Here is a 27,225-nt window from a genome sequence, read left to right on the forward strand (position 1 = left end):
GGGACCCCAGGGCTGGGCTGCCCTGGCGGGGGGAGCCCCAGGGCTCAGAGCAGCCGTCTCGGGGCGTAGCCACACGTCAGAACCAAATTGAACCGGCTGACAGGGGGGTCCATCCTTTCATTGGTGCTGCAGGCAGGGCAAGGCAGAGCTGCTGCTGTGCCCCAGAGCCCAGGATGGATGAGCTGTGCCCCAGAGCCCAGGATGGATGAGCTGTGCCCCAGAGCCCAGGATGGATGAGCACAGGGGCTGAGCTGTGCCCCAGAGCCCAGGATGGATGAGCTGTGCCCCAGAGCCCAGGATGGATGAGCCCAGCATGGATGAGCTGTGCCCCAGAGCCCAGGATGGATGAGCTGTGCCCCAGAGCCCAGGATGGATGAGCCCAGCATGGATGAGCTGTGCCCCAGAGCCCAGGATGGATGAGCTGTGCCCCAGAGCCCAGCATGGATGAGCTCAGGATGGATGAGCTGTGCCCCAGAGCCCAGGATGGATGAGCTGTGCCCCAGAGCCCAGGGGGAGCCCAGGGGCTGAGCTGTGCCCCAGAGCCCAGGGGGAGCCCAGCACCTCTCTCTCTGCACGGAGCCATTGCCCCTTGGCGCGGTCACCGATGGCACAGGGCTGAAATAACCGGGAGGTATAAAAACAGGTTTGCCATCTTGCCCTGAGTGGAAATGGTGAACAGAGACAAAAACCCAGTCCAAATGCGGATGGATTACCGTACACACTTCCATGATATATGCAAGTAAAAGAGTCATGCAGATTTACCCATGATACATGCTGGGGGGTTTGCTGAGTGGATCCACAGAGGCCAGTAGTAATCATGAAAACACGCTCCTGCCATCAGGCACTCACGAGCCAATTTCAGTGGCAATGCTGCAGGCATTGGGGTGTTTCACCTCAAACCGAGCGCCCACACTCAAAGCATCCATTTCCTTTAGTGTTTTAAACTCACATGGCTACATAAATAAAAATCTAGGATGTCTTCTGGTTTTTTTTTTTCAAAAACTAAAAGAATTTTTTGATCAATGACAACAAGGTATGTGTCATCCCCTCACTTTTTGGCAGCTGCGAGGCTTTAACCTGGAAAAATCGTAACGTGATCATCAACAAAATAAAGAAGTCTTCTGTTAACTACTGTTCCCTAAACAGAATATCACAAATCAGCTGGAATTTAAAGTCGCTACAAGGTAAATGTTTTTAACTACTAGAAGGAATTTTCAGATATAAATATATATATAATATATATTCTGCATACAAAAGGCTCCCGTGAGGCTGATCACCAAGATGCCACCGTAGGGAAGGAGAGTTTCAAAGGGAACAAACCCAGCTCTGTGAAGTCTCTATAAATCATTTACCTTCCACGTCAGGCCCTGTGTTACGACTACTGAGTTTCTGGAGATAACTGAAATCCAAATCCCGCACGTTCAGGCGCGTTCTGCTAAGAGCAAGGCGGCAAACACATTTTTAAAACCTGTTTAGAGAGGTTAAGCAGGAGGAAGTGGAGCGTCGGCGGGGGCGGCAGCTCGGGGCGTTTTACAGGCGCTCAGTCCAGGGGCTGCGGGTCGGCGATGGGCATGGTGTGCAGCACCTCGTCCAGCAGCTGCAGCGCGCGGTGCAGGTGGATCTCGATCCAGCACGGCGTCTCCTTGATGCTCTGCCGCGGGTAGTCCGGGCCCCAGCCCTTGACAAAGCTCATCCTCAGGATGCACAGCCGCCGCAGGTCGTCCACGCCGATCCCGGCCGCCGCCGACAGGCCTGGCGAGAGCAGGGCACGGTCAGGGGCCGGGCGGGGCACAGCGGCGCCACCTCCGGCCCGGCCTGGCGCACCTGGCCTGGGACACCTGGCCTGGGACACCCACCTGGCCCGGCACACCTGGCCTGGGACACCTGGCCTGGGACACCCGCCTGGCCTGGCACACCCGGCCTGGCACACCTGGCCCGGCCTGGCCTGGCACACCCGGCCTGGCGCACCTGGCCTGGCACACCTGGCCTGGCACACCTGGCCTGGGACACCTGGCCTGGGACACCTGGCCTGGCACACCCGCCTGGCCTGGCACACCCGGCCTGGCACACCTGGCCCGGCCTGGCCTGGCACACCCGGCCTGGCACACCTGGCCTGGCACACCTGGCCTGGCACACCTGGCCTGGGACACCTGGCCTGGGACACCTGGCCTGGCACACCCGCCTGGCCTGGCACACCCGGCCTGGCACACCTGGCCCGGCCTGGCCTGGCACACCCGGCCTGGCACACCTGGCCTGGCACACCTGGCCTGGGACACCTGGCCTGGGACACCTGGCCTGGCCCGGCCTGGCCTGGCACACCCGGCCTGGCACACCTGGCCTGGCACACCCGGCCTGGCACACCTGGCCCGGCCTGGCCTGGCACACCCGGCCTGGCACACCTGGCCTGGCACACCCGGCCTGGCACACCTGGCCTGGCACACCTGGCCTGGGACACCCGGCCTGGCCCGGCCTGGCCTGGCACACCCGGCCTGGCACACCCGGCCTGGCACACCTGGCCTGGCACACCTGGCCTGGCACACCCGGCCCGGCACACCTGGCCCGGCACACCTGGCCTGGGACACCTGGCCCGGCACACCCGGCCTGGCACACCTGGACTGGCACACCTGGCCCGGCCTGGCCTGGCACACACGCCCGGCCCGGCACACCTGGCCTGGCACACCTGGCCCAGCCTGGCCTGGCACACCTGGCCTGGCACACACGCCCGGCCTGGCACACCTGGCCTGGGACACCTGGCCTGGGACACCTGGCCTGGCACACACGCCCGGCCTGGCACACCTGGCCTGGCACACCTGGCCTGGCACACCTGGCCTGGCCTGGCCTGGCACACCTGGCCTGGGACACCTGGCCTGGCACACCTGGCCTGGCACACCTGGCCTGGCACACCTGGCCTGGCCTGGCCTGGCACACCTGGCCTGGCACACCCGGCCTGGCACACCTGGCCTGGCACACCTGGCCTGGCCTGGCCTGGCACACCTGGCCTGGGACACCTGGCCTGGCACACCTGGCCTGGCACACCTGGCCCGGCACACCTGTCCCATCACACCCTCCTGGTCTGGCCTGGCCTGTCACACCTCCCTGTCCTTCACACCTCCTGTCCTGTCCTGTCCTTCACACCTGCCCTGTCACTCCTCTTGCCTGTCCCTTCACACCTCCTGCCTGCCACAGTTCCCTGCCTGTCACACTGTCCTGTCACACCTGTCCCTTCACACCTCCCTGCCTGTCACACTGTCCTGTCACTCCTGTCCCTTCACACCTCCCTGCCTGTCACACTGTCACAGTGTCCTGTCACTCCTGTCCCTTCACACCTCCCTGGCTCTGCTCCATGCACACCTCCCTGTCACCCAGCCAGGCCAGCCCTCGCTGCCACATCCCCGCTGCATGTCCTGCACCTGTTCCTTTGCATGTCCTGCACCCGTTCCTTTGCATGTCCTGCACCTGTTCCTTTGCATGTCCTGCACCCGTTCCTTTGCATGTCCTGCACCCGTTCCTTTGCATGTCCTGCAGTTTCAGCTTTCACAGCGTTCTGCCACCTCAAACGGTGCTGAGACACAAAACTCTGCAGTCAGAACCATGGAGTGGGTTTGGGTCAGAGGGACCTCAGAGCCCACCCAGCGCCACCCCTGCCATGGCAGGGACCCCTTCCACTGTCCCAGGCTGCTCCAAGCCCCATCCAGCCTGGCCTGGGACACTGCCAGGGATCCAGGGGCAGCCACAGCTGCTCTGGGCACCCTGGGCCAGGGCCTGCCCACCCTCCCAGCCAGCAATTCCTAATTGCCAAGAGCCCAAAATCCGCCCCTACACAAAGCAGACGGGATGAAACCCAAGTGCTTCACAGGACACAATGTATGCCAATCACACTTAGGAAACCCAGTCACAAAATGCTTATTCCGAGGTTTGCCGAGTGCTGCATTTTCAGTGAGACAACTCAGGCTGGGCACCCGCAGGAGGCTGGATTAAAGCAGCACCACCCCCGGCTGACACAGCAGAAAGGTAAACACAGCTGCCAGATTTCAAATCACAAGTATGGCTAAGAGAAAGAAGTGACAAACTTTCCCCAAAACGCCTTCAACAATTTGCAGGGCAGCTGCAGGGAGCCACAGGGCAGCACAAGGAATCCCGTGGCACACAGGGCAAGCCTGACTCACCTAAGCACTCACAGCTCTAAAGTACCTTGGAACAACTTCAAGAATCCAGAATTTAGGAACTAGGGCAACGCCAGCCCAGAATAACAGTAATAAAAAAGAGAAAAAACCAGCCCCAGCCCTCCTCAAGATCCTCAGCAGCAGTGTTCCCACACCTGGCCAAGGGCCCAGCGACCCGTGATGTGTCTGCAGAGGTGTTTGGATCAGCTCCAACAGGAGCACATTTCTCAAGCTGGGCTCTGAGAGCCAGCAGTGCCTGTGTTTGTGGCTGGGTGACCTTGCACAGAGACTCTGTTCTCTGCTGTGCTGGGGGACACGGAGCAGCCACGGCCACACACAGCCCTGCCCGAACACCGTGGGGCGAGGGCAGCGTGGGGCAGGGGCTGGGCCGAGGACGCGGCCCCGCTGTGCCCCAGCCATGGTCACTGTGCTGGGCAGGGGTCAGTGACAGCCCCGCTGTGCCCCAGCCATGGTCACTGTGCTGGGCAGGGGTCAGTGACAGCCCCGCTGTGCCCCACACCATGGCAGGGGTCAGTGACAGCCCCACTGTGCCCCAGCCATGGTCACTGTGCTGGGCAGGGGTCAGTGACAGCCCCGCTGTGCCCCAGCCATGGTCACTGTGCTGGGCAGGGGTCAGTGACAGCCCCGCTGTGCCCCAGCCATGGTCACTGTGCTGGGCAGGGGTCAGTGACAGCCCCGCTGTGCCCCAGCCATGGCAGGGGTCAGTGACAGCCCCGCTGTGCCCCAGCCATGGTCACTGTGCTGGGCAGGGGTCAGTGACAGCCCCGCTGTGCCCCAGCCATGGCAGGGGTCAGTGACAGCCCCGCTGTGCCCCAGCCATGGTCACTGTGCTGGGCAGGGGTCAGTGACAGCCCCGCTGTGCCCCAGCCATGGTCACTGTGCTGGGCAGGGGTCAGTGACAGCCCCGCTGTGCCCCAGCCATGGCAGGGGTCAGTGACAGCCCCGCTGTGCCCCAGCCATGGTCACTGTGCTGGGCAGGGGTCAGTGACAGCCCCGCTGTGCCCCAGCCATGGTCACTGTGCTGGGCAGGGGTCAGTGACAGCCCCGCTGTGCCCCAGCCATGGTCACTGTGCTGGGCAGGGGTCAGTGACAGCCCCGCTGTGCCCCAGCCATGGCAGGGGTCAGTGACAGCCCCGCTGTGCCCCAGCCATGGTCACTGTGCTGGGCAGGGGTCAGTGACAGCCCCGCTGTGCCCCAGCCATGGCAGGGGTCAGTGACAGCCCCGCTGTGCCCCAGCCATGGTCACTGTGCTGGGCAGGGGTCAGTGACAGCCCCGCTGTGCCCCAGCCATGGTCACTGTGCTGGGCAGGGGTCAGTGACAGCCCCGCTGTGCCCCAGCCATGGCAGGGGTCAGTGACAGCCCCGCTGTGCCCCAGCCATGGTCACTGTGCTGGGCAGGGGTCAGTGACAGCCCCGCTGTGCCCCAGCCATGGCAGGGGTCAGTGACAGCCCCGCTGTGCCCCAGCCACGGTCACTGTGCTGGGCAGGGGTCAGTGACAGCCCCGCTGTGCCCCAGCCATGGCAGGGGTCAGTGACAGCCCCGCTGTGCCCCAGCCATGGTCACTGTGCTGGGCAGGGGTCAGTGACAGCCCCGCTGTGCCCCACACCATGGCAGAGGTCAGTGACAGCCCCGCTGTGCCCCAGCCATGGGTCCCCGTCCCACCCCAGTGTCCCCCTGGTGTCCCCGCGGTGTCCCCACAGTGTCCCCACCCCACCCCAGTGTCCCCGCAGTGTCCCCCTGGTGTCCCCGTGGTGTCCCCACGGTGTCCCTGCAGCGTCCCTGTGCCACTCCAGTGTCCCCGCAGTGTCCCCGCAGTGTCCCCGCAGTGTCCCCGTGGTGTCCCCGTGGTGTCCCCGTGGTGTCCCTGCAGTGTCCCTGTGCCACCCCAGTGTCCCCGTGGTGTCCCCGCAGTGTCCCCCTGGTGTCCCCGCGGTGTCCCCGCAGTGTCCCCGCCCCACCCCAGTGTCCCCGCAGTGTCCCCGCCCCACCCCAGCGTCCCGCGGTGTCCCCGCCCCACCCCAGCGTCCCGCGGTGTCCCCGCGGTGTCCCCGGCACTCACTGATGGCGGGGGCGATGCCTCCCACGGAGCCGGGCCCCGGGATGTTGCCGGCCACGGCTGCGGCCTGCGCTGCGGCGGCGGCCTGGGCGGTGGCCGCCTGCTGCTGCATCTGCCGGTGGCACTGCCGCAGGTCGAACACCTGCAACACGAACACGCACGGGTCACCGCTGCCCCTCGGGCCGGCCCAGCCCGGCCCAGCCTGGCCCAGCCCTGCCCAGCCTGGCCCAGCCCTGCCCAGCCCAGCCCGGGCTGTCCCCGCCAGCAGCAGTTCTTCCCCCACCCCGGCATGCCCAGCACTTCCAGCCCTGACCCAATCCCTACGGACTCTGCTCGTGCTGTCACCAGCACTGCCCCGAGCAGGACCTTGTGCAGACCACAGTCTGAAGGGCGCCACAGGCAGATCAAACCCCCGCTTCTCTGTTAAATCCCAGGATTTCCAGAAAAACGGGCATGTAAGTTAAAAAAGCCAGCGGGTCCCACGTTATCGCACTGGAGTGCGGCGGGGTCTGCGTGAGGGAAGCACCAACAACCGACAGCGCAGGGCTGCGGGTCTCAGGCTGGGGCATTCTGTACCTCTGGGGCCACTCCTTGCCACCATGCACGGTCAGAACTCTGTTTTTATGTTAGAAAGCTCAGGCACAGGGCGCGTGGGGTTCCTTTCACCCTCCCTGCACAGCCGCCTCCAACCCCAAACCACTGCGAGCTCCCAGCAGGTGAACACGAGAGCGGCTTTTTGCGAGGGTGGCTTGTCTGCGTGAGCTCACAGTCTGTCAGAGGCACACCCGGGTAAGAGCCTCCTCAAAACGATTTGTGTTGTGCAGCTTTCTCTGACCCTGTGTCACCTCACGTTCACGGCACTTCGACACACGCCCTACACTTCTGCTGCATTTATATTTACTTTCACAACTCTGCTTTTTTTGGGAGAAAAGAAACAGATTATGTTCTTTTCCAAGAAACACAAGGCTGAAAATTTTAGCTGCAGTTAATTTAAACCTGTTAGGCTAAAAATATAAAGCACTGCTACCAAAGCTGCTTGTGACGAAGTACAAACCCCACTCTCATAGTGCCCAGATGACACCTTCAGTTCAGAGTCATTTCTAAAGTCACCTCTAGGTGAACGACAAATGGAACTTGTTAGGGATTCTGAAGGTGGGGTTGGCTTTATGTAAATATTTATTTATTATAAATGCCTCCTGTCAGGGTCTCTAGCTGGTCAAAGTGACCCCGAGATGCATTAGAAAGTCTCTTTTCCCAGCCTGGGGCTTGAAGAGGGAGTCAGGGCTCTTCATTTCTTGGCCTCAAGGTTGTCTATTGCATCTTATCTATAAAATTCTTTCTCCTGTCCTGCTGAGGTCTGTCCAGCAGGTCAGACAGAGGCACACTGCTGTTATGTCTTTATACTAAAAGCTACCTGTACAATGTTTACAATAACTTTCCCATACCTATCATCTACGTTAGACAGTGAGCTTCTACTCTAAGCCAATCCCAAAGTGCCACCATCACAGCAGAACATGGAGGCCAAGAAGAAGAAGGAGAAAGGCTGGACATGCCCATATTCCTCCATCTTGCCCCCTGAACCCCCATTCTAAAAACCCCAAAATCTGCTTTTCCACCCCGAAAAGGTGGGTATCTGTCTACTTTATTTTCTACTTTATTTGTCATGGCTTTGCGATGTTCCATCTCAGGTGGGTAACTTGCTCCAGGGCTCACAACCAAGCCCACGGGGGCAGGCTGGGCTCTGTGCCAGGGTGTGTGAGCGCAGGGACGCGCTGGCCTCTGCCCGTGGCAGCGGTGACCCACCTTGATGTAGGCGCTGGGGTAGATCTTGTGCACGGCGTCGCCGGGGGCCCTGCCCGCCTCCCTGTCCAGGTAGTAGCTCTGCACGAACACGGCGTGGTCGCTCAGGCAGCGCACCCACACGTCGCCCTCGCCCTTGCACTCCAGCTGCACGCCCTTGCCGATGTGCAACCTGCAGGGAAACGCGCTGTCAGCACTGCACACACCTGCAGGGCAGCGGGACTGCACACACTGCACACACTGCACACACCTGCAGGGCAGCGGGGCTGCACACACTGCACACACTGCACACACCTGCAGGGCAGCGGGGCTGCACACACTGCACACACCTGCGGGGAAACGCGCTGTCAGCACTGCACACACTGCACACACTGCACACACTGCACACACTGCACACACCTGCAGGGCAGCGGGACTGCACACACTGCACACAGTGCACACACCTGCAGGGAAACGCGCTGTCAGCACTGCACACACTGCACACACCTGCAGGGAAACGCGCTGTCAGCACCGCACACACTGCACACACTGCACACACTGCACACACCCGCAGGGAAACGCGCTGTCAGCACCGCACACACCTGCAGGGCAGCGGGGCTGCACACACTGCACACACCTGCGGGGAAACGCGCTGTCAGCACCGCACACACTGCACACACTGCACACACTGCACACACCCGCAGGGAAACGCGCTGTCAGCACCGCACACACCTGCAGGGCAGCGGGGCTGCACACACTGCACACACCTGCGGGGAAACGCGCTGTCAGCACCGCACACACTGCACACACTGCACACACTGCACACACCCGCAGGGAAACGCGCTGTCAGCACCGCACACACCTGCAGGGCAGCGGGGCTGCACACACTGCACACACCTGCGGGGAAACGCGCTGTCAGCACCGCACACACCTGCAGGGCAGCGGGGCTGCACACACTGCACACACTGCACACAGTGCACACACCTGCAGGGAAACACGCTGTCAGCACCGCACACACCTGCAGGGCAGCGGGACTGCACACACTGCACACACTGCACACACCTGCAGGGCAGCGGGGCTGCACACACTGCACACACTGCACACACCTGCAGGGCAGCAGGGCTGTCAGCAGCTCTGCACACACTGCACACAGTGCACACACCTGCAGGGAAACGCGCTGTCAGCGGCACTGCACACGCTGCACACACTGCACACACGTGCAGCAGCCCCTGGAAGGGGTGGCAGCACAGGCTGCAGCCTCAGCCACAGCTGAGCACACACAGCAGCACAGCTGAGCACACACAGGCACAGCTGAGCACACACACAGGCACAGCTGAGCACACACAGGCACAGCTGAGCACACACAGGCACAGCTGAGCACACACAGCAGCACAGCTGAGCACACACAGCAGCACAGCTGAGCACACACACAGGCACAGCTGAGCACACACAGCAGCACAGCTGAGCACACACAGGCACAGCTGAGCACACACACAGGCACAGCTGAGCACACACAGGCACAGCTGAGCACACACAGCAGCACAGCTGAGCACACACAGGCACAGCTGAGCACACACACAGGCACAGCTGAGCACACACACAGGCACAGCTGAGCACACACACAGCAGCACAGCTGAGCACACACAGGCACAGCTGAGCACACACAGCAGCACAGCTGAGCACACACAGCACAGCTGAGCACACACACAGGCACAGCTGAGCACACACAGCAGCACAGCTGAGCACACACAGGCACAGCTGAGCACACACACAGGCACAGCTGAGCACACACACAGGCACAGCTGAGCACACACAGGCACAGCTGAGCACACACACAGCAGCACAGCTGAGCACACACAGGCACAGCTGAGCACACACAGGCACAGCTGAGCACACACAGCAGCACAGCTGAGCACACACACAGGCACAGCTCAGCACACACAGGCACAGCTGAGCACACACACAGGCACAGCTGAGCACACACACAGCAGCACAGCTGAGCACACACACAGGCACAGCTGAGCACACACACAGGCACAGCTGAGCACACACAGGCACAGCTCAGCACACACAGGCACAGCTGAGCACACACAGCAGCACAGCTGAGCACACACACAGCAGCACAGCCGAGCACACACACAGGCACAGCTCAGCACACACAGGCACAGCTGAGCACACACAGGCACAGCTGAGCACACACACAGGCACAGCTGAGCACACACAGCAGCACAGCTGAGCACACACAGGCACAGCTCAGCACACACAGGCACAGCTGAGCACACACACAGGCACAGCTGAGCACACACACAGGCACAGCTGAGCACACACAGCAGCACAGCTGAGCACACACACAGGCACAGCTGAGCACACACAGCAGCACAGCTGAGCACACACACAGGCACAGCTGAGCACACACAGCAGCACAGCTGAGCACACACACAGGCACAGCTGAGCACACACACAGGCACAGCTGAGCACACACACAGGCACAGCTGAGCACACACAGGCACAGCTGAGCACACACAGCAGCACAGCTGAGCACACACAGCAGCACAGCTGAGCACACACAGGCACAGCTGAGCACACACACAGGCACAGCTGAGCACACACAGCAGAACAGCTGAGCACACACACAGCAGCACAGCTGAGCACACACAGCAGCACAGCTGAGCACACACAGGCACAGCTGAGCACACACAGGCACAGCTGAGCACACACACAGGCACAGCTGAGCACACACAGGCACAGCTGAGCACACACAGGCACAGCTGAGCACACACAGCAGCACAGCTGAGCACACACAGCAGCACAGCTGAGCACACACAGGCACAGCTGAGCACACACACAGGCACAGCTGAGCACACACACAGGCACAGCTGAGCACACACAGGCACAGCTGAGCACACACAGGCACAGCTGAGCACACACACAGCACAGCTGAGCACACACAGCAGCACAGCTGAGCACACACACAGGCACAGCTGAGCACACACACAGGCACAGCTGAGCACACACAGCAGCACAGCTGAGCACACACACAGGCACAGCTGAGCACACACAGCAGCACAGCTGAGCACACACAGGCACAGCTGAGCACACACACAGGCACAGCTGAGCATACACAGGCACAGCTGAGCACACACACAGGCACAGCTGAGCACACACAGCAGCACAGCTGAGCACACACAGCAGCACAGCTGAGCACACACAGGCACAGCTGAGCACACACAGCAGCACAGCTGAGCACACACACAGGCACAGCTGAGCACACACAGCAGCACAGCTGAGCACACACACAGCACAGCTGAGCACACACAGCAGCACAGCTGAGCACACACAGCAGCACAGCTGAGCACACACACAGCACAGCTGAGCACACACACAGGCACAGCTGAGCACACACACAAGCACAGCTGAGCACACACAGCAGCACAGCTGAGCACACACACAGGCACAGCTGAGCACACACAGCACAGCTGAGCACACACACAGCAGCACAGCTGAGCACACACACAGGCACAGCTGAGCACACACAGCAGCACAGCTGAGCACACACACAGCAGCACAGCTGAGCACACACAGCAGCACAGCTGAGCACACACACAGGCACAGCTCAGCACACACACAGGCACAGCTGAGCACACACACAGGCACAGCTGAGCACACACAGGCACAGCTGAGCACACACAGCAGCACAGCTGAGCACACACAGCAGCACAGCTGAGCACACACAGCAGCACAGCTGAGCACACACACAGCAGCACAGCTGAGCACACACACAGGCACAGCTCAGCACACACACAGGCACAGCTGAGCACACACACAGCACAGCTGAGCACACACACAGGCACAGCTGAGCACACACACAGGCACAGCTGAGCACACACACAGCAGCACAGCTGAGCACACACACAGGCACAGCTGAGCACACACACAGGCACAGCTGAGCACACACAGCACAGCTGAGCACACACACAGGCACAGCTGAGCACACACAGCAGCACAGCTGAGCACACACACAGGCACAGCTGAGCACACACACAGCAGCACAGCTGAGCACACACAGCAGCACAGCTGAGCACACACAGGCACAGCTGAGCACACACAGCAGCACAGCTGAGCACACACACAGGCACAGCTGAGCACACACACAGCACAGCTGAGCACACACACAGCAGCACAGCTGAGCACACACACAGCACAGCTGAGCACACACACAGGCACAGCTGAGCACACACACAGGCACAGCTGAGCACACACAGCAGCACAGCTGAGCACACACAGGCACAGCTGAGCACACACAGGCACAGCTGAGCACACACACAGCAGCACAGCCGAGCACACACAGCAGCACAGCTGAGCACACACAGCAGCACAGCTGAGCACACACACAGCACAGCTGAGCACACACAGCAGCACAGCTGAGCACACACAGCAGCACAGCTGAGCACACACACAGCACAGCTGAGCACACACACAGGCACAGCTGAGCACACACACAGCAGCACAGCTGAGCACACACAGCAGCACAGCTGAGCACACACACAGGCACAGCTGAGCACACACACAGCACAGCTGAGCACACACACAGCAGCACAGCTGAGCACACACACAGGCACAGCTGAGCACACACAGGCACAGCTGAGCACACACACAGGCACAGCTGAGCACACACACAGCACAGCTGAGCACACACAGCAGCACAGCTGAGCACACACAGCAGCACAGCTGAGCACACACACAGCAGCACAGCTGAGCACACACACAGGCACAGCTCAGCACACACACAGGCACAGCTGAGCACACACACAGCACAGCTGAGCACACACAGCAGCACAGCTGAGCACACACAGCACAGCTGAGCACACACACAGGCACAGCTGAGCACACACAGCAGCACAGCTGAGCACACACACAGGCACAGCTGAGCACACACACAGCAGCACAGCTGAGCACACACAGCAGCACAGCTGAGCACACACACAGCAGCACAGCTGAGCACACACACAGGCACAGCTGAGCACACACAGCAGCACAGCTGAGCACACACACAGGCACAGCTGAGCACACACACAGCACAGCTGAGCACACACACAGCAGCACAGCTGAGCACACACACAGCACAGCTGAGCACACACACAGGCACAGCTGAGCACACACACAGGCACAGCTGAGCACACACACAGGCACAGCTGAGCACACACACAGGCACAGCTGAGCACACACAGGCACAGCTGAGCACACACACAGGCACAGCTGAGCACACACAGGCACAGCTGAGCACACACAGCAGCACAGCTGAGCACACACAGGCACAGCTGAGCACACACACAGGCACAGCTGAGCACACACAGCAGCACAGCTGAGCACACACAGCAGCACAGCTGAGCACACACAGGCACAGCTGAGCACACACAGGCACAGCTGAGCACACACACAGGCACAGCTGAGCACACACAGCAGCACAGCTGAGCACACACAGCAGCACAGCTGAGCACACACAGGCACAGCTGAGCACACACAGGCACAGCTCAGCACACACAGGCACAGCTGAGCACACACAGGCACAGCTCAGCACACACAGGCACAGCTGAGCACACACAGGCACAGCTGAGCACACACACAGCAGCACAGCTGAGCACACACACAGCAGCACAGCTGAGCACACACACAGGCACAGCTCAGCACACACACAGGCACAGCTGAGCACACACACAGCACAGCTGAGCACACACACAGGCACAGCTGAGCACACACACAGGCACAGCTGAGCACACACACAGCAGCACAGCTGAGCACACACACAGGCACAGCTGAGCACACACACAGGCACAGCTGAGCACACACAGCAGCACAGCTGAGCACACACACAGCAGCACAGCTGAGCACACACACAGGCACAGCTGAGCACACACAGGCACAGCTCAGCACACACACAGGCACAGCTGAGCACACACAGCAGCACAGCTGAGCACACACAGAGGCACAGCTCAGCACACACAGGCACAGCTCAGCACACACAGGCACAGCTGAGCACACACACAGGCACAGCAGAGCACACACAGGCACAGCTGAGCACACACACAGGCACAGCTGAGCACACACAGCAGCACAGCTGAGCACACACAGGCACAGCTGAGCACACACACAGGCACAGCTGAGCACACACAGGCACAGCTGAGCACACACAGCAGCACAGCTGAGCACACACAGGCACAGCTGAGCACACACACAGGCACAGCTCAGCACACACACAGCAGCACAGCTGAGCACACACACAGCAGCACAGCTGAGCACACACAGCAGCACAGCTGAGCACACACAGGCACAGCTGAGCACACACACAGGCACAGCTGAGCACACACACAGGCACAGCTGAGCACACACACCAGCACAGCTGAGCACACACAGGCACAGCTGAGCACACACACAGGCACAGCTGAGCACACACAGGCACAGCTCAGCACACACAGGCACAGCTGAGCACACACAGCAGCACAGCTGAGCACACACACAGCACAGCTGAGCACACACACAGCACAGCTGAGCACACACACAGGCACAGCTCAGCACACACACAGGCACAGCTGAGCACACACACAGGCACAGCTGAGCACACACAGCAGCACAGCTGAGCACACACAGGCACAGCTGAGCACACACAGCAGCACAGCTGAGCACACACACAGCAGCACAGCTGAGCACACACAGGCACAGCTGAGCACACACACAGGCACAGCTGAGCACACACAGCAGCACAGCTGAGCACACACACAGGCACAGCTGAGCACACACACAGGCACAGCTGAGCACACACAGCAGCACAGCTGAGCACACAGCAGCACAGCCGATCACACAGCACAGCTGAGCACACACAGCAGCACAGCTGAGCACACACAGCAGCACAGCTGAGCACACACACAGGCACAGCTGAGCACACACAGGCACAGCTGAGCACACACACAGGCACAGCTGAGCACACACACAGGCACAGCTCAGCACACACAGGCACAGCTGAGCACACACAGGCACAGCTGAGCACACACAGGCACAGCTGAGCACACACACAGGCACAGCTGAGCACACACAGGCACAGCTGAGCACACACACAGGCACAGCTGAGCACACACACAGCAGCACAGCCGAGCACACACAGGCACAGCTGAGCACACACAGCAGCACAGCCGAGCACACACAGGCACAGCTGAGCACACACAGGCACAGCTGAGCACACACACAGGCACAGCTGAGCACACACAGGCACAGCTGAGCACACACAGCAGCACAGCTGAGCACACACACAGCAGCACAGCTGAGCACACACACAGGCACAGCTGAGCACACACACAGGCACAGCTGAGCACACACACAGGCACAGCTGAGCACACACAGCAGCACAGCCGATCACACAGCAGCACAGCTGAGCACACACACAGCACAGCTGAGCACACACACAGGCACAGCTGAGCACACACAGGCACAGCTGAGCACACACACAGGCACAGCTGAGCACACACACAGGCACAGCTGAGCACACACAGCAGCACAGCTGAGCACACACAGCAGCACAGCTGAGCACACACAGCAGCACAGCTGAGCACACACAGCAGCACAGCTGAGCACACACAGCAGCACAGCTGAGCACACACACAGGCACAGCTGAGCACACACACAGGCACAGCTCAGCACACACAGGCACAGCTGAGCACACACACAGGCACAGCTGAGCACACACACAGCAGCACAGCTGAGCACACACACAGCACAGCTGAGCACACACACAGGCACAGCTGAGCACACACACAGGCACAGCTGAGCACACACACAGGCACAGCTGAGCACACACACAGGCACAGCTGAGCACACACAGCACAGCTGAGCACACACAGGCACAGCTGAGCACACACAGCAGCACAGCTGAGCACACACACAGCAGCACAGCTGAGCACACACAGCAGCACAGCTGAGCACACACACAGGCACAGCTGAGCACACACAGGCACAGCTGAGCACACAGCAGCACAGCTGAGCACACACACAGGCACAGCTGAGCACACACACAGGCACAGCTGAGCACACACAGAGGCACAGCTGAGCACACACAGCAGCACAGCTGAGCACACACAGGCACAGCTGAGCACACACAGCAGCACAGCTGAGCACACACAGGCACAGCTGAGCACACACACAGGCACAGCTCAGCACACACACAGGCACAGCTGAGCACACACACAGCAGCACAGCTGAGCACACACACAGGCACAGCTGAGCACACACACAGGCACAGCTGAGCACACAGCAGCACAGCTGAGCACACACACAGGCACAGCTGAGCACACACACAGGCACAGCCGATCACACAGCAGCACAGCTGAGCACACACACAGGCACAGCTCAGCACACACAGGCACAGCTGAGCACACACACAGGCACAGCTGAGCACACACACAGCACAGCTGAGCACACACACAGGCACAGCTGAGCACACACACAGGCACAGCTGAGCACACACAGGCACAGCTGAGCACACACAGGCACAGCTGAGCACACACACAGGCACAGCTGAGCACACACACAGGCACAGCTGAGCACACACAGGCACAGCTGAGCACACACACAGGCACAGCTGAGCACACACACAGCAGCACAGGCACAGCCGATCACACAGCAGCACAGCTGAGCACACACAGCAGCACAGCTGAGCACACACACAGGCACAGCTGAGCACACACAGGCACAGCTGAGCACACACAGGCACAGCTGAGCACACACACAGGCACAGCTGAGCACACACACAGGCACAGCTGAGCACACACACAGGCACAGCTGAGCACACACAGGCACAGCCGATCACACAGCAGCACCCGGGACACCAACACAGGCACGTCCGCAAGCCCCACAAGTGCTCTGTGTCTCAGAGTCACTCTGCAACACCCACAAAGCCACGTTTCACTCGTTTGTTTGGCTTTGACTGTCACAGTGTGACATTTCTGGAGACAAGGCATCGTTTTCTTCCATCTCCCAAAGAGAAGAAAAAAAAGCTGCAGGATTGCCTTCGGTTCTGTGTGCTTCCAGTTCAAAGGGCAGCACAGGCAAGGCAAGAAGGCGTGAGAGCCCAACAGCTCCGTGCCTGCCTTTCCCTGCTCCTCTGGAAAACCTGCACACGGTGTGCAGAGCTCAAATCCACCTGCACACACACAGGGGCAGCACAGGGACACAGCTGGGGTCACTCACACACACCCCAGGGCACACTGGGGTCACTCACACACACCCCAGGGCACACTCCCAGCACACTGGGGTCACTCACACAGGGCACACTGGGGTCACTCACACACACACAGGGCACACAGGGGTCACTCACACAGACACTCACAGACTCCCATGGCACACAGGGCACACACAGGGCACACTGGGGTCACTCACACCGACACTCACAGGGCACACTGGGGTCACTCACACCGACACTCACACACTCACACACACACACAGGGCACACTGGGGTCACTCACACCGACACTCACACACTCACACACACACACAGGGCACACTGGGGTCACTCACACCGACACTCACACACTCACACACACACACACACACACAGGGCACACTGGGGTCACTCACACACACCCCAGGGCACACTCCCAGCACACTGGGGTCACTCACACAGACATTGACACACACCCCAGGGCACACTGGGGTCACTCACACCGACACTCACACACTCCCATGGCACACAGGGCACACTGGGGTCACTCACACCGACACTCACACACTCCCATGGCACACAGGGCACACTGGGGTCACTCACACAGACACTCACACACTCCCATGGCACACAGGGCACACCCTGGGCAGTGCCAGGTTCCAGAGGCAGGGATGGAGGGCCAGGGTACCTCGCTCTCTCGATGGCCTCTGTTCTGTGCACGTTGGACAGCTGTCCCAGGCAGAAGCGGTCCCCTCCGGAGGGATCCACGTACCCGTCCACGGTGACAATGGGGCAGCTGGAGGGCACCTTGAAGGTCTCCCCGACCTGCACGTCCATCTCAAAGTAGGCGATGGAGCACCAGTACTCTGGGGCTGGACAACAACAGAGCCGTGAGCGCGCCGCAGAGCGCCCGGCCCGCGCCAGCACCCGCGCATTGCCTGCATCCCGGCCCGCGGCAGCACCCGCGCATTGCCTGCAGCCCGGCACGTGCCCGGCCCGTGGCAGCACCCGCGCATTGCCTGCATCCCGGCCCGAGGCAGCACCCGCGCATTGCCTGCATCCCGGCACGCGCCCGGCCGAGGCAGCACCCGCGCATTGCCTGCATCCCGGCCCGCGCCCGGCCCGCAGCAGCAGCCGCGCATTGCCTGCATCCCGGCACGTGCCCGGCCCGCGGCAGCACCCGCGCATTGCCTGCATCCCGGCACGTGCCCGGCCCGCGGCAGCACCCGCGCATTGCCTGCATCCCGGCCCGCGCCCGGCCGAGGCTGCTGCGCCTCAGCCCCTGCAGGAGTGGCTCGCTGCCCCGCCAGGTGTGGGAAGCCATCTGCACCCACAGCAGCCCCGGCACAGCTCTGGCGCAGGGACCGGGGACCCCTCTGCACCTCTGGGGGTGTTCTCAGGGGGCCCGGGACGAGGGGGGAGATGAGAATCTTGACTCTGTGCCTCAGAAGGCTGATTTCATCATATTATTTTATGATACATTATGATAATTATGATAATCATTATGATATTATATTAAGTATTAAATATTATATAATATATAAATATTAATAATATAATTGTATAATTATTATGCTTATAATAATTATATGATTATATATAAATATATTTATATATATATTATTTTAAATATATTAAATATTATGATATATTATGATAATCACAATAATTATTATGATATTGTATTAAATATTAAACATAATATAATATATAAATATTAATAATATAATTATTATGCTTATAATAATTATATGATTATATATAAATATATATTTATATATAAATATATATTATATATTATTTTAAATATATTAAATATTATGATATATTATGATAATTATGATATTATTTATGATATATTAAAGACAATTATATTTATATTAAATATAATTTAATTATATTTAATAAAATAAATACATATCTTTAAATCTTTAAAAGATCTTTTTAAATTTAAAAAAGATCTTTTATTATATTAAAAGAAAGTGATATATTAAAACTGTACTAAAAGAATGGAAGAAAGGATTTCATCAGAAGGAAAGGGAAGAAAGGAATGACAATAAAATCTTGTGACGGCTCGCAGCCTCGACACAGGTGGCTGCCATTGGTCACCAAGTAAAAACAATTCACGCGCTGGGTAAACAGTTCTCCAGGTCACATTCCAAAGCAGCAAAGCGTGGAGAAGCTGAAGCTTCCCAGCTCCTCAGGAGAAAGGATCCTGGCAGAGGGTTTTCCATGAAGGGCGTCAGCGACACGCACCCGTGTCAGCTCAGCAGGGGCCAGCGGCTGCCGGGGCTGGGCAGCAGCACGGGCGCAAGAACACAGAGACGGACGCTGAGCGGACACGGCCCGGGCCAGGGCAGAGCCAGGGGGCACGAACGAGGCAGCGACACAACGGCGTGCTCGGAGAGCCTGAGAGCACAGGGCTGCCCCCAACGCCTGCCACGCATTCGGGAGGCTGGCCGCAAAGGAGGGACGGCTTCTGCGGCAATCGGCCTGGTGAGGAAAGCAGAGCCGGGCTCCTGGGCCTTGCCCTGAGTCCCAAACAGCCCCGCAGGCACCGACAGCTGGCCAGGCACACCCGGAGATTTCCTGCACGAGTGCCAATCGCCTCTGCACACCCAGAGCAGCCTGTCACAGCCCTGGCTGCTGTGTCTGCACACCCAGGGATGCTGCCTGTCACACCCGTGGCTGCTGTGTCTGCACACCCAGGGATGCCAGTCACAGCCCTGGCTGCTGTGTCTGCACACCCAGGGATGCCAGTCACAGCCCTGGCTGCTGTGTCTGCACACCCAGAGCAGCCTGTCACAGCCCTGGCTGCTGTGCGCTGTGATTGCTGTGTCTGCACACCCAGAGCAGCCTGTCACAGCCCTGGCTGCTGTGCGCTGTGATTGCTGTGTCTGCACACCCAGAGCAGCCTGTCACACCCGTGGCTGCTGTGTCTGCACACCCAGAGGAGCCTGTCACAGCCCTGGCTGCTGTGCGCTGTGATTGCTGTGTCTGCACACCCAGAGCAGCCTGTCACACCCGTGGCTGCTGTGTCTGCACACCCAGAGCAGCCTGTCACAGCCCTGGCTGCTGTGTGCTGTGATTGCTGTGTCTGCACACCCAGGGATGCTGCCTGTCACACCCGTGGCTGCTGTGTCTGCACACCCAGAGCAGCCTGTCACACCCGTGGCTGCTGTGTCTGCACACCCAGGGATGCCGCCTGTCACAGCCCTGGCTGCTGTGTCTGCACACCCAGGGATGCTGCCTGTCACACCCGTGGCTGCTGTGTCTGCACACCCAGAGCAGCCTGTCACAGCCCTGGCTGCTGTGCGCTGTGATTGCTGTGTCTGCACACCCAGGGATGCCGCCTGTCACAGCCCTGGCTGCTGCGTCTGCACACCCAGAGCTGCCATAAGCTCTGGCCACGGAGGGTTCTGGGGAGCTCAGCACCTCTGCTGCCTGCAAGGGTCCATTTCCACCGAGGGGAGCACAGCCGGGCAGCACCAGCAAATCCCAGGATGCCAGGCTGGGCTGGGTCAGGAGGGACCTTGGGGCTCAGCTCATTCCAAACCTGCCACGGGCACCCAGGGCGCTCCAGCCTGGCCTGGGACGCTCCCGGGCTGGGGCAGCCCAGCTGCTCTGGGCAACGAGGACTTGAGAGGGTGAAATCACCACCAAACAACGGGAAACACGATCCAGCCACAGTTAACTTCACCCGGCAGTTACCAACATTCAATTCCTGGCACTGCTGTAATGTCTGGGTAAAAACAAGTTTAACTTTTTGGCTTTTCAACTTTGTAGCTCCACCTCTGCAGGGAACAGTGTTATTGTTGTTAAACACAAAATATCACCTTGTACCCGAAGCAGAGAGAGCTTGGACAGAAGAGGGACCCCCTGAACCGCCAGGTGAAGCCATGGTGAGCTTCCATGAGGGCCAGAGAGGAGCAGCAGCACAAGATGCAGGAAGGACAACGCCTTCCCTTGCAGGGCTGCGGGGCCTGGAGGGGCTTGGAATGGGGCCAGACAGAGCTGGGCACAGCCACAGACACAGCTGGGAACAGCACAGACACAGCTGGGAACAGCACAGACACACCTGGGCACAGCCCAGACACAGCTGGGCACAGCACAGACACACCTGGGCACAGCCCAGACACAGCTGGGCACAACCCCAGACACAGCTGGGAACAGCCCCAGACACAGCTGGGAACAGCTCAGACACAGCTGGGAACAGCCAGCCCAGCACAGACACAGCTGGGAACAGCCCAGACACAGCTGGGCACAGCCCAGACACAGCTGGGAACAGCACAGACACAGCTGGGCACAGCCCCAGACACAGCTGGGCACAACCCCAGACACAGCTGGGAACAGCCCAGACACAGCTGGGAACAGCCCAGACACAGCTGGGAACAGCACAGACACAGCTGGGAACAGCCACAGACACAGCTGGGAACAGCCCAGACACAGCTGGGAACAGCCCCAGACACAGCTGGGAACAGCCCAGACACAGCTGGGAACAGCCCAGACACAGCTGGGAACAGCCCCAGACACAGCTGGGAACAGCCCAGACACAGCTGGGAACAGCCCCAGACACAGCTGGGAACAGCCCCAGACACAGCTGGGAACAGCTCAGACACAGCTGGGAACAGCCAGCCCAGCACAGACACAGCTGGGAACAGCCCAGACACAGCTGGGAACAGCCCAGACACAGCTGGGAACAGCACAGACACAGCTGGGAACAGCCCCAGACACAGCTGGGCACAACCCCAGACACAGCTGGGAACAGCCCAGACACAGCTGGGCACAGCCCAGACACAGCTGGGAACAGCCCCAGACACAGCTGGGCACAGCCACAGACACAGCTGAGAACAGCCCAGACACAGCTGGGCACAGCCCCAGACACAGCTGGGAACAGCTCAGACACAGCTGGGAACAGCCCCAGACACAGCTGGGAACAGCCCCAGACACAGCTGGGAACAGCCCAGACACAGCTGGGAACAGCCCCAGACACAGCTGGGAACAGCTCAGACACAGCTGGGAACAGCCCAGACACAGCTGGGAACAGCCCCAGACACAGCTGGGAACAGCTCAGACACAGCTGGGAACAGCCCCAGACACAGCTGGGAACAGCCCCAGACACAGCTGGGAACAGCTCAGACACAGCTGGGAACAGCCCAGACACAGCTGGGAACAGCCCCAGACACAGCTGGGAACAGCTCAGACACAGCTGGGAACAGCCCCAGACACAGCTGGGAACAGCCCCAGACACAGCTGGGAACAGCCCAGACACAGCTGGGAACAGCCCCAGACACAGCTGGGAACAGCCCCAGACACAGCTGGGAACAGCCCCAGACACAGCTGGGAACAGCCCAGACACAGCTGGGCACAGCCCAGACACAGCTGGGAACAGCCCCAGACACAGCTGGGAACAGCCCAGACACAGCTGGGAACAGCCCAGACACAGCTGAGAACAGCCACAGACACAGCTGGGAACAGCCCCAGACACAGCTGGGCACAGCCCAGACACAGCTGGGAACAGCCCAGACACAGCTGGGAACAACCCCAGACACAGCTGGGCACAGCCCAGACACAGCTGGGAACAGCCCAGACACAGCTGGGAACAGCCCCAGACACAGCTGGGCACAGCCACAGACACAGCTGGGAACAGCACAGACACAGCTGGGAACAGCCCAGACACAGCTGGGCACAGCCCAGACACAGCTGGGAACAGCCCAGACACACCTGGGCACACACACCCAGCACAGGGCTGCACAGCTCACCTGGGCACAGCCCCAGACACACCTGGGCTCAGCCCAGACACACCTGGGCACCCTCAGCCCGCCCAGGGCTGCTCTCGGGGCTGCACGGCTCAGCCTGGCACCTGAACCCAGCCCCCTCACAGCTGCTGTGCCCCGTTTAGAACAGGATTCATGGAAAGAAGGGTCCCCTCCTGCTCCCAGCACCGTCTCCCGCGAGCTGCGCCCGCAGCTGTCAGGCTTTACTCACCAGGGTGATTTGATATGGGAGGCTGGAATGCGAGTTCGTTGTGAACCGGCCCTGGAGGAGAGAACAAGCAGTTAGTTTCACACCAGCAAAAACAAGGTTTTCTCCCCTAAGCTGCTTCCCTGTGAAACCACCCCCCGGTACCCCCATCAACCGCAGCGCAAGCTGTCCAGCGTGCTGGGGACTGGAGCACCAGAAACAGCCGCTTGGGATGGAGGGGAAGCCCCAGAGGACACATCTTCCAAGGAAAAACAAACTGCACACGATGGTGGGCGAGTGCGTGCCCTCTGGGAGCGGCAGGAGAGGCTCAACGGGGCATTCCAGCAGCGAGGGGTCAGGGCAGGCACCGAAGCACCGGGAGAAGCAGGGAAAGCTCCCAGGGAAAGCTCCCAGGGAAAGCTCCCAGGGAAAGCTCCCAGGGAAAGCTCCCGGGGAAAGCTCCCAGGGAAAGCTCCCAGGGAAAGCTCCCGGGGAAAGCTCCCAGGGAAAGCTCCCAGGGAAAGCTCCCAGGGAAAGCTCGGTGTGGCATCGCCAGCCAGGCACAGGCACCCGCTCTGGAGGGACGCGCGTGCCAAGAACGTTTACAGCCTCTGCACAGCAGCCCCTCACACCCTGCCATCCCTGACAAGCAACACCAGAGGGAAGCGGGGCCCTCGCTGAGTGAAGGAATTAACCCTAACAACGGCGTCTGAGCCGCGGCTTTACTGACAGGCACAGGCTGAAAAGACACTCCAAGGTTAATTTACAGCGCGCTCTCCCCTCCGCTGACAACACCTCGATCTACACCAGGATCTGCGCTCTGCCTCCTAATACAGAATACATATTATATATTCCAATATGGGGAAACATTCTAACAAAAACTGCATTAGAAAATAAAGAACTACTCAAGCTTTTTGCTACAAGATTTAGAGACCTTTCATTTGTGCAGGAGGTTTTTATCTACTAAAGCCCTACAGTGCATTTCCTGTGCTAGACCCCTACAACAGAAGCTTGACCACTTTTTTTCCCCCATCTCCTGTACTTTAAAAGAAATGTTTCTTGTCCTATTTCCTACACGAAGAATATTTTCAAGTCTGTGTGCTACTGTATTCGTGAACTGGCAATACTTCACTGCGCAAGGTTCACTACGTTCTTTAAAGCTGGCAGTTTTTAAAGTGTGCATGGACATGCCTTCCAAAGCTTAGCACGACTGCAAAACCTCCAAAAAACAGAAACAGGCAAGAATTTCCAAGTTTTGAGAGAAAAAACCATCAGCTTCCTCTTGTGCTCGGGAAATGGGTCAGTGTGGGGCTGCCAAGCTTTGCAGGAGAGGCTCGGCCAGGCGGTGCTGCTCAGTTAATGCGGTGTAACAGAGCAATCTCGGGTGCCACACTGAGCTTTCCTGGGTGTAACAGAGCCATTTCCTGTGCCACACTGAGCTCTCCTGGGTGTAACAGAGCAATCTCGGGTGCCACACTGAGCTTTCCTGGGTGTAACAGAGCCATTTCCTGTGCCACACTGAGCTCTCCTGGGTGTAACAGAGCCATTTCCTGTGCCACACTGAGCTCTCCTGGGTGTAACAGAGCAATCTCAGGTGCCACACTGAGGTTTGCTGCATCTCTCCGAGCTCCTGGTGGTGCTGCTGCAGCGGGGAGAGCCCCTGGAGCTGGCTGTGAGCTGCCAGCACAGCTGGGACAGGGCACAGGCAGATGTGAGGGGCTGTGAGGGCAGGGCACAGGCAGATGTGAGGATGCTCTGAGGGCACAGGCAGATGTGAGGATGCTCTGAGGGGACAGGCAGATGTGAGGATGCTCTGAGGGCACAGGCAGATGTGAGGGGCTGTGAGGGCACAGGGCACAGGCAGATGTGAGGGGCTGTGAGGGCACAGGCAGATGTGAGGGGCTCTGAGGGCACAGGCAGATGTGAGGATGCTGAGGGGACAGAGCACAGGCAGATGTGAGGGTGCTCTGAGGGCACAGGCAGATGTGAGGGTGCTGAGGGGACAGGGCACAGGCAGATGTGAGGATGCTCTGAGGGCACAGGGCACAGGCAGATGTGAGGGTGCTGAGGGGACAGGGCACAGGCAGATGTGAGGGGCTGTGAGGGCACAGGGCACAGGCAGATGTGAGGATGCTCTGAGGGGACAGAGCACAGGCAGATGTGAGGGTGCTCTGAGGGCACAGGCAGATGTGAGGGTGCTGAGGGGACAGAGCACAGGCAGATGTGAGGGTGCTCTGAGGGCACAGGCAGATGTGAGGGTGCTGAGGGGACAGGGCACAGGCAGATGTGAGGGTGCTCTGAGGGCACAGGCAGATGTGAGGATGCTCTGAGGGGACAGAGCACAGGCAGATGTGAGGGTGCTCTGAGGGCACAGGCAGATGTGAGGATGCTCTGAGGGGACAGAGCACAGGAGCGGGGCTGCCAGTGCAGCTCGCAGCTGGCAGAGGCGGCAGGACAGGCGGACAGGCGGACAGAGGGACACCAGGGGGCGCTTACAGTAGTGTCCGGGGTGCATGGGCGGGTGGTGCTGCAGGTGGCCGTTCTGGTGGTGCGGGATGCTGGGCGTGTAGGCGGCCGTCCGGCTCCCCGTCCAGCTGGTGGTGCTGTCTGCAAAGACAAACGGCCCTGGGCGCCCGAGCCAGCCGCCCTCATCCCCTGCTCGTCCTCTGCTGCTCCTGGGCTTTTGGAAACCGGGCTGAGGAAGCGGAGAGGCGCAGGAGCGGGGGGATACTCACTGTGGTGGTAAGTGGCTGGCTGGGCTGTGAACCCATTCTGCTGAGCTCCTGGCTGGGGCCCTGAAGCAATCTGTAAGAGTCCATCACTATGGCTACCTGTCAATATACTGGGAGGTTGACCTGGTGAAAGAACACACTACCTATTCGTGAGCGTTCCAAAAGGCGGGTCAGGAAGAGCTCAGCGCTAGCGGGCAGGAAGGCGCGGCCCGCGCAGGGCACTGCAGGGCGCCGCCGCCGCGGCCCGGCCTCTGTCCCGCTCCTGCGCCCGCCAGGAGGCTCGAGGCAGAGCGCTCCGCATCGGGTAACTCTGACCCCTTCACCTTTCAGGAGCAGGGGAGGGCACGGAGCTCTGCTCAGCACCCGCACCCTGTCCTGGTGCATCCCATTTTTCAGGGTGGCAGGGAAGAGGAGATGTCACAGTTTTACTGGGTGACAGGGCTGGAAAGGTTTGGTGCGAATCCAAACAGGCGCGGCGAGCTGCTTGTTTTCAGCGTGTTTTAACTACCGTTCCTAAGGAGTACACTCACTCACAGCCGTGCTCCTCCAAAGCACGCTGGGCAGCATTTCGCTGTGGTAAACACTGCTTCAGTAAAGCTGCCCTCAACACTGCACTCAGAAAGCCCCTGCGGCTTCTTTCCCTCCTCTCAAATAAGTATTTCAAGAATTATCTAAGATTAAAACTACAGACATTTCAGAACAGGTTAACAAAATCTGACTGCAAAAGGCTTCAGTTCAGCCATTAACACTCAACTTACCGACACTTTCACAATTACACCTGCACTCTCAATGGTGTGGCTAGCACAATTTAACATATTGAGAGCTTGCAGTAAAACATAAAAATTGACTTTTTTTTCACGTCCACTTGCCTCCAGCAAGTCTGGCACTGAAGAGAAAAGGTTACTGACTTATAAAGTGTGGTGCAAAGGCAGCACAATTAACTACCCATGCCCTTCTTATCTCTGCTGGAGACAAATACAGACATAGTGAAGTTACCAACATCAGTACTTTTAGCCAAAATCACATCGGCTGAAATTAACGGGCGTATCACAGCACCGCGTCCCCACAATTCGGATCAGTAATGAGATCAGCGAGGCTCACTCATCTTTGGTGTGAAAGCTCTCGGACTCGGGGTGCTCGGGGTGCTCTGGGTGCTCTGCTGGCCTGCAGGCTGGCCCTGGGCAGCATTTCATTTTGACAAACGCGGTGCTGCGAACCCTCCCACTGCACCAGGCACAGGGAGAGGTGTCAAAACCTTCGTGGCAGCGCTCCAACGCCCCTGTGGAAATGCTGACTGGGGCTGT

General features: G+C 59.5%; 1 protein-coding gene across 2 annotated transcripts in view; it reads right to left on the reverse strand.

Annotated features, from left to right (window-relative positions):
- Positions 1–699: 699 nt before the first annotated feature.
- SMAD4 (SMAD family member 4) overlaps positions 700–27,225 on the reverse strand; it is a 73,373-nt gene continuing 46,847 nt past the window's right edge. Inside the window, exons 6-12 of one of the 2 annotated variants that reach the window (XM_036403636.2) lie at positions 25,925–26,044; positions 25,686–25,796; positions 23,214–23,264; positions 17,914–18,097; positions 8,045–8,213; positions 6,245–6,383; positions 700–1,752 (exon numbers count right to left, since the gene is read on the reverse strand). In XM_036403636.2, the coding sequence (XP_036259529.1) occupies positions 1,541–1,752; positions 6,245–6,383; positions 8,045–8,213; positions 17,914–18,097; positions 23,214–23,264; positions 25,686–25,796; positions 25,925–26,044 (986 nt within the window). In that variant the 3' untranslated portion in view covers positions 700–1,540. The remainder of the gene's footprint in view (positions 1,753–6,244; positions 6,384–8,044; positions 8,214–17,913; positions 18,098–23,213; positions 23,265–25,685; positions 25,797–25,924; positions 26,045–27,225) is intronic. The other variant, XM_036403635.2, reaches the window with a different exon arrangement.

The sequence above is a fragment of the Molothrus ater genome, chromosome Z, assembly GCF_012460135.2.
Source record: "Molothrus ater isolate BHLD 08-10-18 breed brown headed cowbird chromosome Z, BPBGC_Mater_1.1, whole genome shotgun sequence".
Taxonomy (NCBI): Eukaryota; Metazoa; Chordata; class Aves; order Passeriformes; family Icteridae; genus Molothrus; species Molothrus ater.